The sequence below is a fragment of the Capricornis sumatraensis genome, chromosome 6, assembly GCF_032405125.1.
Source record: "Capricornis sumatraensis isolate serow.1 chromosome 6, serow.2, whole genome shotgun sequence".
In the NCBI taxonomy this organism is placed as follows: Eukaryota; Metazoa; Chordata; class Mammalia; order Artiodactyla; family Bovidae; genus Capricornis; species Capricornis sumatraensis.
The window spans coordinates 51,828,136-51,845,776 of record NC_091074.1 but is presented as its reverse complement, the minus strand read 5'-3'; the positions used below and the strand labels follow the sequence as shown (position 1 = coordinate 51,845,776).

At 44.3% G+C, this 17,641-nt stretch overlaps 1 protein-coding gene across 2 annotated transcripts in view; it reads left to right on the top strand.

Moving 5' to 3' along the window:
• The first annotated feature begins 4,211 nt into the window (after positions 1 to 4,211).
• DMRT1 (doublesex and mab-3 related transcription factor 1) overlaps positions 4,212 to 17,641 on the top strand; it is a 90,118-nt gene continuing 76,688 nt past the window's right edge. Inside the window, exons 1-2 of one of the 2 annotated variants that reach the window (XM_068974559.1) lie at positions 4,212 to 4,568; positions 7,922 to 8,105. In XM_068974559.1, coding sequence (XP_068830660.1) covers positions 4,212 to 4,568; positions 7,922 to 8,105 — 541 coding nt within the window. Of the gene's footprint in view, positions 4,569 to 7,921; positions 8,114 to 17,641 lie in introns of both variants that reach the window. The other variant, XM_068974558.1, reaches the window with a different exon arrangement.

Sequence of the window (17,641 nt, the reverse complement as noted above, 5' to 3'; positions counted from 1 at the left end):
CACCAAGAAAATAGTGTATTGTTTCTGATGGTGACAGTAATGCCTGTTTTAAAAAAATCAGATAATAAACAAAGTAGATGTATCATAGAATATGATAACTGGAAAGCAAAACACATAATAATTCATTGTGAGACCAGCTTGGGTTCCAAATTCTAATGCTAAGAATGCTGGTGATCTGGGGTTGACCACAGGGCTGACAAGAGTCTGCAAGGCCCAAGCTCAGATGTCATTTCTTATCACCTGGCTACAAGGGAAGAGACAGGAGGGAGGGCACCAGAACATGGGCCTGCTCCCAAAGAAACACACAAAGTATAAGGAGACTATCACTCATAATCCTATAACTCATGGAGAATTAAATAAACTACTCAAGCAGATATTAATATGCATTGGGTCCTATTTCAGAAATGGAACCATATTGTACATCCTGAGTTTTTTTTTAGTTAAAATTTTAAATAGCTTCATTGAAGTATAATATATAAACCATAAAATTCTCTTGTTTTAGCCATACAACTAATTTTAGTAAATTTACAGGGTTTTGCAACCATTGTCATGATCCAATTTTAGACCATTGTATCACCCCCCCAAAGATTCCTTATACACATTGGTACTTTCTCTTCATTCCCGCTCCGGCTTTGGAGCTGCTGCTCTTTCTGTATTGATTCTGATTGCCTATTCTGGACAGTTTGTATAATTGGGAACATACAAAAGAATTTGGGTTCTTTTATTTATCATAATGTTCTCAAGGTTCACCCTACTGTAGCATGTGTCAGCACACACCATCCTTTTTGATGACCGAATGATATTCCATTGTGTGAATATACCACTGTTGTTTATTCAGTCGTCTGTTAGTGGGCATTTGGATTGTTTCAAATGAATAATGCTGCTATGATATTCACATACAAGTCTTTGTATGGACCTGTTTTCATTTCTCTGTGGTAAGATATTTAGGAATGAAACTGTTGGGTCTTAAGGTAAAATTTTCCAAAATTGTTGTGCCATTTTGCATTCTTACTAGCAATACATGAGAATTCTAGTTTCTCCACATCCTAGCCAATATTTGCTACTGTCCATGTTTTTGAGTATAGCCATCCTCTTGGGTGTGACATGATATCGCAGTCTTGATTTGCATTTTCCTAATGACTAATGATATCAAACATCTTTCCATGTGCTTATTGGTCATTCAAATATTTTCTTTGGTGAAATATCCATCCAAAAATGTGCCCATTCTTCAGTTGGTTTATCTTTTTATTATTGTATCACAAAAGTTCTTTATGTATTCTAGATACAAGTCATTCATCAGATATGTCCTGTATTTTCACTTTCTTAATGATATCTTTAGAAGCACAAAGGTTTTGAATTTTGATGAAGAAAGTTATCAATTTTTTCTTTCATTGCTTGTGCTTTTGGCATCATATCTAAGAAGTCTTTGCCTAACCCTGCCATGTTTTAGGATTGAACTCCCTTTTTCCTCCCACTTACCAGTATGCCCTGGACATCTTTCTATCTCAGTAAATACAGATCTGCACCATTAGACTTCACAGTTTTGTTTTGCAAAGAAGGAAGGGAAGAAAGGAGACAACAGGGCCAAACTATTCAAAATATCCAGGACAACTCTGTTCATCCTTGAGATCTTCCCACTTTCCTTTTGTATCGTCTTATGTCTGGTACCTTTTCTGTAGTTTGTGAATAGAAACTTTATTAGGTTATTAATTTCATCACAACATTGTAGGTTTAATATCTTGGTCACACAGTTTCCTAGCCCCAAATTTCCTGTAGGAAGCTTAAGTCCCTCCATCACAGACTCTAGTGAGGGGATGCTCGTAAGAAACATGTGTTCCCTTGTAATTTGGGATTTGACAGCTGCTGCTTCTGGCATTGACTTCATTCTCTGGAACTGGACTTGGCCTTGAGAGTGATGCAGCTTTGGGTAATGTATTAAAATGGAAATATGGGAAAAGAAAAGTAAATAGTAGATAACAGTAATTGGTATGTGTGTTTTAATGAAAGTCTGATGGATATTCCTGAACCAAATAGTGGTTATCATTTAACAAGCTCCAGATTGAGACGGATGGTTGCATCCTGGCCCCTGTCCTAAGTAAAGCTTTGCTGGCTTGATGGGTAGGATATGAGGTATCGTGTAAAGCTAGATGCTTCTTTAGGAAATAATTTTCAGAGTGAGGACACTAATGGAGAAAATCCAGGCTGAGGGAAAGAGCCTGTGAGAGGGGCCTCAGAATAAGAATGGGAAAGGCAGGCTAGATTTCAGAGCTCAGGGCTGAAAATGCTAATCTGCTAAAAAGTGAAAGTTGCTTAGTCGAGTCCAACTCTTTGCGACCCCATGGACTATGCAGTCCATGGAATTCTCCAGGGCAGAATACTGGAGTGGGTAGCCTTTCCCTCCTCCAGAGGATCTTCCCAACCCAGGGATCGAACCCAGGTCTCCCACATTGCAGGCAGATTCTTGCAGCTGAGCCACAAGGGAAGCCCAAGAATACTGGAGTGGGTAACCTATCCTTTCTCCAGGGGATCTTCCCTACCCAGGAATCTAACGGAGGTCTCCTGCATTACAGGCAGATTCTTTACCAACTAAGCTCTAAGGGAAGCCTAATCTGCTAAACCAGAGGGTCAATAGACAAACATTTTGATGAGAAGTCAAGTGGGATGGCAGGATCCTTTGGGGACCTAACTCCTACTTTAGGGCCAAGAATTTGAAACTAGAGTACTAACACTGGGGAAAAGCAAGGCAAGCAGGGGAGAGATATAAGGGCAGTCCCCAACCCCCACCCCAACCCCTGGCTGGACAATGGCCATCCCAAGGTTAGAGACATGGCATTGAACAAAAAGGGTGTGTAAAAATCAACAAAAAGCTCAAGCTGATAGGTAAACTACTCAATATATGAGGCTGAAAAATGCAGAGGGAGATCTTTCAAAGTGCTTTAAGATGCAGCCTCAGGTCCTTAACTTGTTTTTCATGTGGAAAGCAATACAAAGCCACTTCAGGAGCCAACTGCTGTGTGTATGCAATATGGAATTATACTGGAAGACTAAGAAACAGTGAGACCATCTGGACGCTACCGCAGAGATTCAGACATGAGAAGGGCTGGCTTTAGAGGGACACTTGGGTGTGCAGGAAGAATTGGTTGGATTTGCTGTGGAAGCGCAGAGAGAAAACAAGAATGGTGGGGAGGGGCAGTGAGGAGAAGGCTGTAAGAGGATTTGGGGTTTGGGGAGGTATAATTAAAATGCACAGATCTTAAGTGTGGAATGAATTTTGATAAGTGTGCTCATCTCTGTCCCCCGCAACCCCAACAGAGGTTTTTAAAAGACCGGATTTCCAGTGCCTGCAGATCCTAAGTGAGGCTGCTTCAAAGGGAAGAAACTGTAAGCCACTGAAGAGAGAAGTAAGGACTAGAACTCTAGATTTGAAAGCTATATGCAACCAGCAGGTGGAAATCTCTTGAGCAAGTGAACACAGGTGCAGGAAGAGGCAACTGGAGAACAGGCCAAATTCGGGGTGCACATGGACCCACTCTTCCACTGTGGGTCTTATTTGCTGACAATAAGTGTAGAGGCTTCTCTTTGTTCAGGCCTTCAGCCTCAGACTTATCTTAAATGAGGAAGAAACTGCTATTTGAGTTGGCCTCTGCCAAAGCCTGTCCTATGGAACTTGCAGAAGGGAGTCACTGGGGGGAAGGGAGCGGGAGGATTCCAGAGGGGGGTCTGCACCTCCTCCCAGCAGCCTGCACAGCTACCTTGCTGAGCTGGAGCCCAGCTTCCTCGGTGCAGCGTGTTCTGGCAGCCGGCCTGGGCACCCCGGGGAGCACCTCTGCTCCAGGTGTGCGCTCGCAGCAGCCCTCCAGCAGCGCCCTCGGTGTTTGCAGACCCTGCAAGCTTGCACGCAGCGGGAGTCCAGTGGCTAGAATTGGGGGGAGGTGGGCGTGACGGCGCTCCCTAGAGCTCTCTCCCGCCCAGGCAGTCCCGGGAGCGTTCTAAAAAGTATCCAAAAGTTCTGTTCCGCGCGCGCGCGCGCGCGCATAAAAAGGGCACAACCCCCCACCTCTCTGGGCGTTGCGAGTTCCGACCTCGCCAGTCCGGCTGCACCTCCGGCTGCAGAACGTACGCGTCCTGCCGCCTCCTCCTCGCCCGCCTCGCCGTCGGCCGGGTGACCCCCTTGCAGCTACCGGAGAGTCTGCGCTTCTCCTTGGGGCACCATGCCCAACGACGATGCGTATAGCAAGTCCTCCGCACCGTCGGAGGCCCCGCAAACCCCGGGGGCACCACCGCAGGGCACGGCCGGGGGCTTCGGCAAAGCGGCCGGGGAGCCGCTCGGGACCACTGGCGGCGGCGGTGGCGGCGGCGGCGGCGGCGGCGGCGGCTCCGGCTCGGGAGCGTCTGGCATGGGCGCCGTCTCGAGCAAGAAGTCTCCGCGGCTGCCCAAGTGCGCGCGGTGCCGCAACCACGGCTACGCGTCGCCGCTCAAGGGCCACAAGCGCTTCTGCATGTGGCGGGACTGCCAGTGCAAGAAATGCAACCTGATAGCAGAGAGACAACGCGTGATGGCCGCGCAGGTGAGTGCGGGGGTCCGGAACCGGGCTTCAGCCCCGAATTTTTCGAGTAAAGCCCCTCGGGTCCCTGGGGCGCCACGTGGGGCGCGGGTTCGGAAGGAAGGTGGCGGTGCTTGCCGACAGCCACTGCGCGCTCGGGGCCGGGGTTCCTAGCCACGCTCCGATGCCGCGCTCCGAGGGCCTGGACTTGTCTCCGATGCCGCAGGTGGAGCCAGGGAGGTGCGAGGTTCACTCGGCTCCCGAAGCTCCGGATCCTTGACCCAGCGGGAACTGTGGGGTTCGCCCCTTCGGGGATCCTCTGGCTGTCTGACTTCCTCTTTCAGAACTAGCTGAGAGTTGCAGGGCTCGCTCTGCCTGGGAGTCCCCCAGATTTCTAAACTCATCCTCCAGCACAGAGTTGCGGGGTTCGCGCTGCTAGGGAAGGGGTGCCCGGGATCTCTGACCCCGCCTCCAGCAGCGAGTTGTGGTGTTCGCCCCTTCGGGGAGCCCTAGGCATCCGACCTCATTGAGCGGAGTTGGGGGGCTTGCCCCCTCGGATCCGTGACTCCGCCCGGAGCAGGGAGGTGCGCTTATAACTGGGCGGGGGGGGGGGGTGTTTGTTGGACGGTGTCTTCTCAGGGTACTGGTTAGGCGGGAAGCAGAGACCCGGCCGGCCGCAGCTTCTGCGGATAACGCGGCGCGGCGGGAGTCTTTGCTTTTCTGGAAAAGTCGCCCTAACGGACGCCGGCGCGGCGTGGTCCTCGCTGTGCTTTGGCGCTCTTTTTCGTATTCGCCGCGGCGGATCCTGGCTCAGCCATTTTGAGCACTAGAAAAATTTCATTTGCGTTTTAAAGTTTGCTGTCTAGACCGAAGATATTCAAGTACAGGTTACTTTGAGTGTGTTTTAAAACACACTTAAAAATTTTAAACGTCCACGCAGAGGAGAAAATGCAAGCGTTTGAGGTTTGGTCTGCTGTTCCTGGTGTGTGTGTTTTTTTTAAAGCGTCCTAAGCAGGGCAGTACTTTGGTACCTTAACAGAAATAAAGTCGTTGGTATCCTAAAAGAATTTTTAGAAGAGAATAATACACATTCTTTCCAGCTAAAAGTTGTTCCATCCTTTTAAAACAGGTTATTTACAATGAAATATTACAAAGAAACGTTTACTAACGATGTGCTACTTTTGGTTAGGAACGGGTAAATATCCTCCACTGAAAATGATATCAGTAAGAGCCTTTAACAGGACTTAACATTCTTAGAGATTACACTTTTTATATACACCCATTTAAAAAAATGTTTTAAAATAGTTAGATTCTGTCTTCACTGACTGTGAGGGTAGTTATGGAAATACAGGTTGTTTTACTTGGTTTCTTTTTTGGTTTTTAGCTTAATCTATAGTGGAAAAGAATACACTGAATATAGCATTGAAATGCATCACAGTGAACTTACCGGAAAGAAAACTTAAGACATTTAGTTGTTTTTGTAGGTAAAAAAATTTTTTTTTAATATTTAGCTGCTGGCTTTAATATTTAGTGTGGAGAGTATGCTTGGGAGGGGGATTTTTCTCAAAATGTAAGAAAAATATGCATCCAGGTAAGGCCATTAAGTTTGAATAAACTGTATTAGTAGGAGTACTAATTTGTAAGGAGGCTGTTCCCTATGTTAAAAACAAAAGGAACTCAAAATGATTTTAATAGTATAAAACTTCAGTATTTTCCACACCAGAAGGCTTGTGCTGTGCTGAGTGAAATCCTTTAAACAACCATGTAACAGTCATTCTAAAACAGCTTGAAATTGATCTTAAGACCCCCAAATAATTGCATTTTTAAATCAATTGCCTCACCTTCCCTATTTAAATAGCATTTCCTAAAAAAATTAAAAAAAAATAAATAAATAGCATTTCCTAAGAGCCCTTGAGAGGTCTTTGTAAAAGTGTTTTTAGTTAATGCACTATGTAATACTCTGTATGTTGGGTGCATGTGTGAGATTTGTGTAAACCAGGGCTTAAAGTGCACTTTTTTGTTGCATTGACATACTTCACAAGTTCATGGGTATTCTTTTAAACATTTGTAGTCAAATCCTTAATATTCTGTTTCTAAACTTGGTTAATAGAAAATTCAATAATTAAACTTAATCTTAATTGATTATTCAAAGTTTTTTTTAAGTTGAAGACTCCTCTTGTTAGGAGTAAAATTACTTCCAAGTTAATCATCTTTCTAAATTTAAAGACTACAGTTTTCCTAAAACAGTCTGTAAATTGTAGTTATGCTTCTGGGTCACTGTTTTGACGTCAACTTTTTGGCTTGTATTTCAGCCTCTGAGGTACAGGTGCTTCCCTTTCTTGTTCCATTATCACCAGTGGTCAGTTTCAACAGAAAGTCTGCCTTTTTTTGTTACTTGTAAACAAAAATACAATTTTTTGGGGGGACAACTTTTCAACCTTTCACTGTTGTTTAAAAGAAGAGGGACCATGAGGAGTGTCTTCGGTATGCTGGGTCCTTTCCAGTCCCCACTGGGGGATATCCCACCTGCTTTCTCCTTTTCTCTTCATCTCCACCTCTGCCTCTTTCTCCAGGGACTTCCAAGACCATATTGCAGCCCCCCCTCCCCATTACTTCCCTCCACAATCCCTCCACCCCACAGAATAGGGCTCTGTGGGTTTCCGAGCAGCCTCTGCCTTCATTGTCTACCCTGCTCCCTTGTTGGGGGTAGTTCTGCCCCTTCATCCTTGCCTGTCAGGCTTCACTCAGGCGGCTCTTCACGGCCCTGGTGCAGCACCACCTCTGCTCATCCTTGCACTTAAAGCCCTTTTTGTGCCTGTCTTGTGGGGGTTCACGTGTTGTCTTGAGTTGCAGTGTCATGTTTGGTTCCTGTCTCTCCTTTTAAACAGTGAGTACCTTCGGATCTAATCTAATCTTACTGTATCTTGCTGGTCGAAGTTCCTGGTAGAGTGGTCTTTTCCATATTTGTGGAAGGAAGCAGTGAGTGATCCCATATTCCTTCCTTCCTAATCTGTCAGTGCTGACTTCTGCTCTTCATGTTGAATTCCTCTGCTGACTCTGCAGCTTTTTCTCATCCCATCTTTCCTCCTAGTCTACACACACATTTGTTTATTGAAAAGTTTTTGAGCGCTCACTCAAAGCTCTAAAGGACCTCTGACTCTCAACCGTTTTTCCGCTTTGGCTGCACATCAGAGTTACCTGGGGTGGCTATAAAAAGAAATGAGGGGGAGGGGGAGAAGAAGTGAGGGATTCTTAGACCTCATCCCTGGAGGTAATGGATGGAGATGTCTGGGATGGGCAGGGCTTCAGTGGTTTTGGCAAAGCTGTAGGAGTGATTCTGGGGTGCTGGAGGGTGACCCACTGCCCTGTGCTTCCAGGTGGCCCTGAGACGGCAGCAGGCCCAGGAAGAGGAACTGGGGATCAGTCACCCCATCCCGCTGCCCAGCACGGCTGAGCTGATGGTCAAGAGAGAGAACAGCGGCAGCAACCCGTGCCTGATGATTGAGAGCGGCAGCTCCTCTCAGCCGCCCCCGGCCAGCACCCCCTCCACGGCAGCTTCAGGTAAGCCTGTGGGCCAGCTGGAGGGAAGAAGGGTGTGGCCACAAAGTCAGAGCCTCAGGATGGTCCTGAGTCCCAAGGCACATGGAGAGCTTAGAGCGTTTCTTGAAAGATCCTCGCTCTGAAGGTCTGTTTCGGCTGCCTCACAAAGGAGGTGGGCCTGAGTTCTAGAACCAGAAGTTCGACAGCTTCACTTTCCTGTTGTTTTTTGCCAAGGCTGAATCTGGACAGACTCAAAATCACAGAATACCGGAGAAGTTAGTCCAGAATTCACCTCAGTCAGCCCCTTCCATTCACGGGATCCTCCTGGTGGGAGCCAAAGATCCTTGTTTCCTAAAGCTGAAAGTCCTTTCTCTGGGAAGGACTGCAGTTCCACTTGGGGAACATATCTAAAAAAAACCAGATTCTGGGTTCTGAGTTCAGTGGACGCTGGAATTGAGGCAAGGCATGTCTCATTGGCTTAAATTCTCTCTCATGCACTAAGATTATATCAGGGGCTATAGATGTGTATTGACTCATTTCATTCTCAGAAGAAGGAGGTGTTAATTCTATCTTATACTATGTGAAAATTGAGGTATGAAAAGGTTTAGTGATTGGCCACATGTGGCAGACTAGAAAGTACCTGAATGGACCCATCTGCCTGCAAGTCTCACAGTGCTTACCGCACTGGATCTGCAAATTGCCTTGAGAATCATGACGCTCTAGAGCTGCACTGTCCAACATGGAGGCCTCTAGCCTCCTTGGGCTGCTTGAATCTGATTACAATGGAGTAAAATTAAAACTTTTATCCAGAAAAGATACACAAGTGGTAGAAGGCAATGGCACCCCACTCCAGTACTCTTGCTTGGAAAATCCCATGGACGGAGGAGCTTGGTAGGCTGCAGTCCATGGGGTCGCTAAGAGTTGGACACGACTGAGCAACTTCACTTTCACTTTTCCCTTTCATGCATTGAAGAAGGAAATGGCAACCCACTCCAGTGTTCTTGCCTGGAGAATCCCAGGGACGGTGGAGCCTGATGGGCTGCCGACTGTGGGGTCACACAGAGTTGGACACGACTGAAGCGACTTAGCAGCAGCAGCAGCTCAAGGAAAGATGCTTGATATCATTAGTCATTAGGGAAATGCAGATCGAAGCGATAGTGAGATACCATCTCATACCAGTTAGGATGCTTGCCATCAAAAAACCAGAAAATAATACTATTGGTGAAGATGTGGAAAAATTGGAACTTCTGTGCACAGTTAGTAGGAATGTAAAATGGTACAGCTGCTATGGAAAACAGTATGGTGGTTTCTCAGGAGTTAAAAATAGAATTATAACATGATCCAGCAATTCCGCTTCTGAGTGCGTACTGAAAAGAATTGAAAACAGCATTTTAAAGAGGTATTTCTGCATCCATGTTCATAGCAGCATTATGCATAATAGCTAAAATGTGGAAGCACCTCAGGTGTCCACTGAGATGAATGGAAGAGCAAAATGTGGTAAAAAGAAAACTGTTTAGCCTGAAAAAGAAGGAAATTTTGACACATGCTACAGCATGGATGAACCTTGAGGACTTTATGCTAAGTGAAATAAACCAGTCACAAAAAGACAAATACTGTATGATTCCACTTATATACTTGAAGTAGTCAAAATCAGAGACAGAAGGTGGTTGTCACAGGCTGGGGGGAGAGGGGAATAGAGGGTTATTGTTTGAGTATAGGGTTTCAGTTTTACTAGATGGAGAGCTATGGAGATGGATGATGGTGATGGTTGCAGTACATCATGAATGTAGTTAGTATCAGTGAACTGTGCACTTAAAGATGGTTGAGATGTTTGTTTTTGATGTATTTCGCAATAGCAAAAATAAAATTTAAAAATTTTAAGCATTTAGTTTCTCAGTTGTGCTAGTCATATTTCAGATGTTTGACAGGCACATAGGTGGCTAAAGCCAGCCATGTTGGATAGTGTGTGCTTCCATTTCTCACAAAGTTCCATTTAATGGCACTGGTCTAAAATACAGGGGCTTTAAGAAACTCACCAAACTAGGATCCGCGACATCCCATTGGCAACTATAAAGACACATATTTCATACTAAACATACCCGCTGAGATTCACAGTCTTGAGCCTTCTAAGGCTCCATGAAATGTAACCTTGGAGTAAGTTTTAAGCAAACTTTTCATAAGTTAGTTTGCTGTGCTTAATCACTGGGCTAAAGTTGTCAGCTGCCTGGTTGTCATTAAATAGCTGTGCAACTTTAGACGAGTCACGTAAGCTCTCTGGTGGTCTTGTTTCCTCTTCTCAAAAATGAGGGATGAGGCTTTTTAAGATCCTCAGAGTCTTGACTAGTATAAAGAAGATTAGAAGGCCCCAGAGAAGCCAGGTGAGCGACAGAGTTACAGTACCTGCTGCAGGCAAATGTGTCTGCGTGCCTGTCCCTGGGTATGTTCCTGGGGCTCCAGAATCTCTAGCTCACAAAGGGAATGGTATTATTTTCTTGTTTTAGCTTTGTTGTGGATAAAATATATTTATAGCAGTTTCAGAACTTTCCTTTGCATAAGAAGGAAGGAGTATATCTATCAGAAATATGACTCTCACACTTGGGGATTTTAAGCTGTATCTAATTATCAGAAGATAGTATCGGGTCAGGGCAGACCTGGTGGATTCAGCTGGAGGTCTGATATGGGGATGGTGGTGGGGGTGCCAGAGTAGAGAGGGGAGTAGCTCATTTGATGTTCACAAACATCTTAGGAAGTAGGAATTATTATTCCTATTTATAGACAAGGACACCGGTGGTAAGGAAGCTGCCCCAGAATAAAGCTGAGTTGAGCTGGGATTCAGTCCAGGTCTGTCCCATCCCAGAGCCCACGGATTTGCCACCTGCCTGTGAAGGGAGGCTGTGGGAATAGTAGCTGTGTTTTCTTGGAAAACGGACAGTTATGATTAGAGTTTATGGTTTAATCCTCAGACGGGGTTTAGGGCTTATGGGCAAATGGAAACACATCAGGGGCAGCACATTCTCGGCTGGCACAGAAAGCTGCAGCCATTAGTGTTCGCAGGGAGAAATACAGGGACAGGCCTGTGATGGATCAGCATTAGTCCTGGGCATTTTGTTGGGAACCATGGGTGAACTTGGCTTAACCCTCCTGTATCCCACATTGCACTTCATGGAAAGGGGTGTCAGAGTTTGATTTTACACCCCAACATGATGAAGCCTTGAAGGATTTCAGGCTAGATGGAGTTCACAATGACCAAGAAGTTCTTGCAGGGCATTTCAGAGTGGTGATAGGGAAAGTTACAAATAGAAGCAGCAGGTCAGGGTCAAGGAGAATATGACCAGATTCCCTTCTTTGCTCCTGGAGCTGATGGACCTTGGAGTCAGTTCAGAGTCTTGAACCAGCGCTCCAAGGGAGAGAGTGTGGAAGCCAGTGGTGTGTGGTGCCCCAGGCTCAGCTGAGGGCAGGAGGCTTTGCCTGCTCTGGGAAGATGGGCCCTTCTGAACCAGCCTAGCTCATCTCAGCAGGGCAGGAGCCTCGTCCATCATCATCACTCACAGGATGTCCACCAAAGCCCTTGAGTTGGGATCATGAACTTCTGAACTAAGACATGAGCAAGAGAAAAACAGAAATACCAGTAGAATTAAACTATATAAATATAAAGAGAGAGATGGACAAGGCAGTGAAGGGAGGGAGGGAAGGGGGAAGAGAGGGAGAGAGAGAGAGTGAAGCAGACAAGACAGATTGAAGGATGTTCCTTACATTTTATGTAGTACATGGGATGTCCCACTTGCTGCCCTACACAGTGTGCTACTGACAAGCATGTAACTACGGTTGTATCTCTAGGGAGAAGAATTTCTTTAAAATAACATTTAACTTTCTGCAGGGATTGGTAAACATTTATAGAGTACAGAAACATACTCAACGACTACTTTGCCATCCCCAACTTGTGGGTCTTCTGTTTGTTACCCCAGGATTACAGGTGGAAGCTTTACCTGTCTGTTTATTGTTTTTGTGTGTATATGTATATATATAATGTATATATTTAACATGGCAGGAGTATATTGCCCCCACTTGTGTGTAGTTTTTTTTTTTTAAACCATGGCATTTTTTAATGGCCTGGTATTCTGTTATATCAATGTGGAAGGCTAGGATTTGCAGTTATTTTGTGAAAGGTGAAAGCTGTAGTTGTCATGGAACAGTGCAGCCCACCAACTGGCTCCCACGAGAGGCAAGTTGCTCACTTTTCCTAATACATGATGTTGAGTGTCTGCAAGGGCAGTGGCTTAGTGAAATCCAGTAGATGTTTATGTCCTTGAGGCTTCTTGGTTATCTGCTTTTGGCTCCTGAAAGTGCCCAAGAATTATTGCCAAGAGTATTGGCTGAATCCTGAGGCCACTGTGAAGGAATTGAATTTGCTGAATTGTCGTTTCATCTATTGGAGAGCTGATCCCTCTGAGTAAGTTAACTTACCACAGTCTCTGCGATCCTTAGCTGAAGATTGGCCAAGCTCGATCAAAACACTGCTGGACGATTCCTCCAACAATGGGTATAAAAGATTCTATGATTGTGGGTGACACTGTGAAGGAACAATGTTTTGAAGAAATGCACTGTTCCTTGCTATCTTTTATATTAACAGGATCAGATGTGCTAACAGGTGTACTATCAATTAACAAATGATTTCTTCTCAGCCATTTTGGAGGCAGGCATCCAGAGAAAAAGGTGAGCAATTTTAGTTATAAATAACAATGAGTTAATAACAACTTCAGCATTATTTCTGTGGTTTTACTTTTTAAATTTAAGCTATACACACACACACACATATATAGTTATTAACTGACTTGAAAAAATCTCATGCACATAATATATGTAATATATTAATATGTATATTTTGAAAGTTATCAGCTGACTTGAAAAAAATCTCACAAGCATCCCTCTTCTTTGACATGTGGGCTCCTTCCTGTTTTATTTCATACTGTATTTTGCTTTTCCTTAGCCTCCTGTGCAGCAAGTAGAAGGGCATTTTACGTAGAGCTCATGCTAAAGTCTCCATAATTCTCGACTCTTCCATGCAGAGCTGTCAGATGAAGGGCTGCATTGTAGAGAATTTGGTTTGGCATGTGTGTCCTTTGTAAGTGAGAACCTGAATGTTATCTCCTGGGGCCCTCCCTTCTGGAGCACCCTGGGCTTCCACACACACTCACATTCACACTCCCCCATAGTGAGCCACCTCCTGCCGTCTCAGGCCTTCCCCCCACTGCCCAGCGCCTGTGACCTGTGACCTGTGGCCTGCCTTCACTCACCTTTCCCCTGTTAGGTCAGCCAGGTCTGTGTCTGATAATGACAGGACACCCTCCTTCACTTCTCTTCCTTAGCAGTAATTCCACTTCAGCACAGAGAAGGAACTCATTCAGTAAGCAGCACATGCCTTCCTGCTTGTGTGCTTTCCAAGGGTTCAGATGCTGTACAAACATGCAATGTGGTGCTTTTAAAATGGAATAATGTCTCCATGCAGTTTTTTGGCAGTAAGAAATGACTGATAAACTAACAGTTGAAGATGTTGAGTTATTTAAGTTTCTTTAAAAATAAATTTTATTCATTAGAGAAGTTACAGATTTACAGCAAAATTTAGAGGAAGGTATAGATTGCCCATACATTCCCTGCACCCACACGTAGACAGTGCCCCCATTATCAGCATCCCCCTGCAAAAGTACATTTGTTATGACTGATGAGCGACACAGATATGCCACCATCACCGAGAGTCCAGAGTGTACAGTAGGGTTAACTCTTGGTGTTGTACATTCTGTGAATAAATGATGGTGTGTATCCATTATTATAGTGTCATACCAAGTAGTTTTGCTGCTCTAAAAATCTTCTATGGAGTTAAAGTATTTCAGTTTTTATCTTCACACTTTTCCATGTTGCACAGAAAGAAGCATTTCAAATGAAAAACCTAAACATTTTACCCAAATTAGCTTGAGAGCCGATATTTCTAGGATTCTGGCCACTTACACGAGATGAGCTCCGTTTGATTTTAGACAGAGCTCAATTTCAAGTCTATGGAAGATGTGGAAATTGGGTTTAAAAAAGGCCTTCAGATAAAAGTATTCCCCAATTTTATTTTCAGAGTCAAAGAAATTTCTAGGATGTTTAATGAAATGAAATCTCCTTAAACTGCAGTAAGAATAGGAGGCTTGAATGAAAGAAAACCCTTAAGATTAATTGTACTGATCATTTTGATAGCCTAGTGTTTTAAATAGCATCTGAATCAATTTTATTAATTCTAAGGGCAGTCTCTATTTACATGTCAAATACAGCATTAATTGACCTGATAGAAATTCTCCATAGACAGTGTTTTTGTAAAAAAGTTGACAACAAAATATATAGGAAGTAGCCTACTGGTCTACTTTGGCTAGAATGAAAATTTGGAGCCATCAAAAAAGGTAAATAACAGTGTTTAAAGTTATAAATTAGTTTTAATTGAAGTATAGTTGACTTACGGAGAAGGCAGTGGCACCCCACTCCAGTACTCTTGCCTGGAAAATCCCATGGACGGAGGAGCCTGGTAGGCTGCAGTCCATGGGGTCGCTAAGAGTCAGACATGACTGCGACTTCCCTTTCACTTTTCACTTTCATGCATTGGAGAAGGAAATGGCACCCCACTCCAGTGTTCTTGCCTGGGGAATCCCAGGGACGGGGGAGCCTGGTGGGCTGCCGTCTGTGGGGTCGCACAGAGTTGGACACAACTGAAGCGACTTAGCAGCAGCAGCAGCAGCATAGTTCACTTAATAGTATTACTAGTTTCAGGTGTACAACATGGTGATTCAATATTTTAATAGATCATACTCCATTTAAAGTTATTACAAAATAATGACTATATTTTCTTGTGCTATACAATAACAAATTAGTTTTATAACAGCATATGTAAAAGTCAAAAGAAGCTTGTGACCGATTTGCACTTCTGTCTCCATTGTGAAAATGCAATCTTAAGGGCAGGGATTGCAGTTTATTCGTCGTGTAGCTTATGTGCATAGTACAGTACCTGGGTTTGTAGTACATGGTCAGTAAACTTGCTGAATAAGTTAACGACAGTTAGATTTGGAATATTGTTTTAAGACACTGTTAGTGATCATGAACTCACCTACAGATGCAGAGTAAAATCACTGATCAATCTGCAATTTTGGTGATATTTTTAAGTGTTTTCTGATTTTTTAAATGCCTAAAAATTCAAATTAGTTTAACAGCCTAAGGTATAATTCATATTCTGTGTACTTTGTCTGTTTAAAGTGTACAATTAAGTGCTTTTTTTTTTTTTTAAAGTAAATTCGCAGAGCCGTGCAGCCATCCCTGTAATCTGACTGTGGAGCGTTTTCATCTCCTAAAAGAAACTCTTCCTTTTAGTAGTCATCTCCATCTGCTCCTACACTGGGGCCATAGCTGAGTTTTTTCTCTTAGCCTGATGTTTGCAAGATTTACCCCTATCGTAGCCTGTATTAATATTTATTATTCCTTTTTAAAAACTCAGTACTACTCCACTGTATGGATATGGTGAGTTTTTAATTCATCAGATGATGGACTTTTGGGTTGCTTACACTTTGGGGCTATTATGAGCAATGCTTCCGTAACATTTTGGTGTCGGTTTTGTATTAATATATGTTTCATTCTCTTGAGTATATTCAAAAGAGCATAATTTCTGAGGCATATGGTAACACTTCCCAAGTGGTGCTAGTGGTAAAGAATCTGCCTGCCAATGCAGGATACATAAGAGAAGTGGGTTCTTTTCCTGGGTCGGGAAGATCCCCTGGAGGAGGAAATGGCATCCCACTCCAGTATTCTTGCCTGGAGAATCCCATGGACAGAGGAGGCTGTTAGGCTACAGTCCATAGGTCACAAAGAGTCAGACACGACTGAAGCGACTTAGCACACGCACACACGGTAACACTATGTTTAACCTTTTGAGGAACTGTCAGTGTTTTCCAAAGAGGCAGCACTGTTTAACTACATTCCCACCAGCAGTGTGTCAGAGCTTCAGAAAATTCATGCTCAAGTTTTTTAAAATTAAAAGGTAGCATGCCTTCATCCTGGCAGAAACTATAAAGATACAAAACCCAGTCAATGGGTCTTTGGTGACCAGAAGTTTAGATCACGGAGGATTCTCTGGGATTGCATCTTATTATCACTAGAAATTTTAATATGCTAATACTGCCTTTTAAAAATTTCCTCTTTTCCCTCCTTATTGCATATGTTTTATAGTGAAAGGAATAGTGTTTGAGGAATTAAACCACAGAAGAACCTGGTGACAGGTTTTCTTTGTTGTATTATTGGCTGATAGAAACACTGGTTTGTTTCTGAAGGGCTTAAGCAACTTTCTAGACCTTGGATGACAAGCGTTTCCCCAGAACAAGGGAGAGGGAATTCTACTGCCCTAGAAACGTAGCAAGAATAATTTTTGTCTTTGGGCCTCACTCCTGCCGAAAGCAGAAGAGAATCCTGAGAGCTGGGGAGAACGGACAGCTGTTCTCCATGTCACCAGTGAGAAGAGAGCAGTCCATGGGTTGTTATAGCTGTTGATAGCACTGGGAAACTTTTATAGGTGGTGACGTAAGGAATTGTTGTAGTGCTGTGCAGCTTTGCATTTGCTGTCAGAAAGCTCGTCTGTGTTAGCTGTTTCTCCTGTCTCCTCCACAGTGTCCCCCAGAGTCCTTGACCCTTGGGTTCCTGGTTATCTGCTGGTTCAGGGATCCTGTCCATTGACTACCCCCTCAGCCACACGCTAGATCTTGTGAATGCCTTTCTGTCTCATCAGTTGTTTTACTAGCTAATTTATTTTTGAAATATTTTATTGTGGCAAAATATACATAACATAAAGTTGACCATTTTAACTGTTCCTAAGTGTACAGTTCAGTGGCATTAAGTGTATTCACATTGTTGTGCAACCATCCTCACCATCCTTCGCTAGGATTTATCTTCCCAAACTGAAAGTCTAAATCTACAGAGTGAGAGCTCCGCTTTCTCTCCCTCTCGTGACCTTTTTGCTGAACACAGCCTCTTTTGTTAGCTTGGCTTTCTTGGCCTTTGGAAGCACCTGTAGACTCACACGAGATGATTGCTTTCATCTTGCCAACATCTGTTCTTTCCTTTCGTCCTTCTCCCAGGTCTGAAATTTTTGCTTTACTGCTGACTTCTGTCCTTGTTCGTATGCTGTGCTTAGTTGCTCAGTTGTGTCCGACTCTTTGCAATCCCATGGGTTGTAGCCTGCCAGGCTCCTCTGTCCATGGGGATTTTCCAGGCAAGAATACTGGAGTGCGTTGCCATGCCCCCCTCCAAGGGATCTTCCCAACCCAGGAATCGAACTGGGGTCTCCTGCGTTGCAGGTGGATTCTTGACCAGGGGGGAAAGCCCGTACACCAGTCTAATCTGTGCCTCTGGGGTGATAAGGACTTTCAAACTCTAGTAGAGTTTCTCAGAGGGCTGAGGCCAGTAGAGAAGGGGACCCAGGGTAAGGCCTGATGCGCGATACTGTGAGTTCTGTACCTCTGCCAGGCGATCTGGACTCTGCGCCTGGA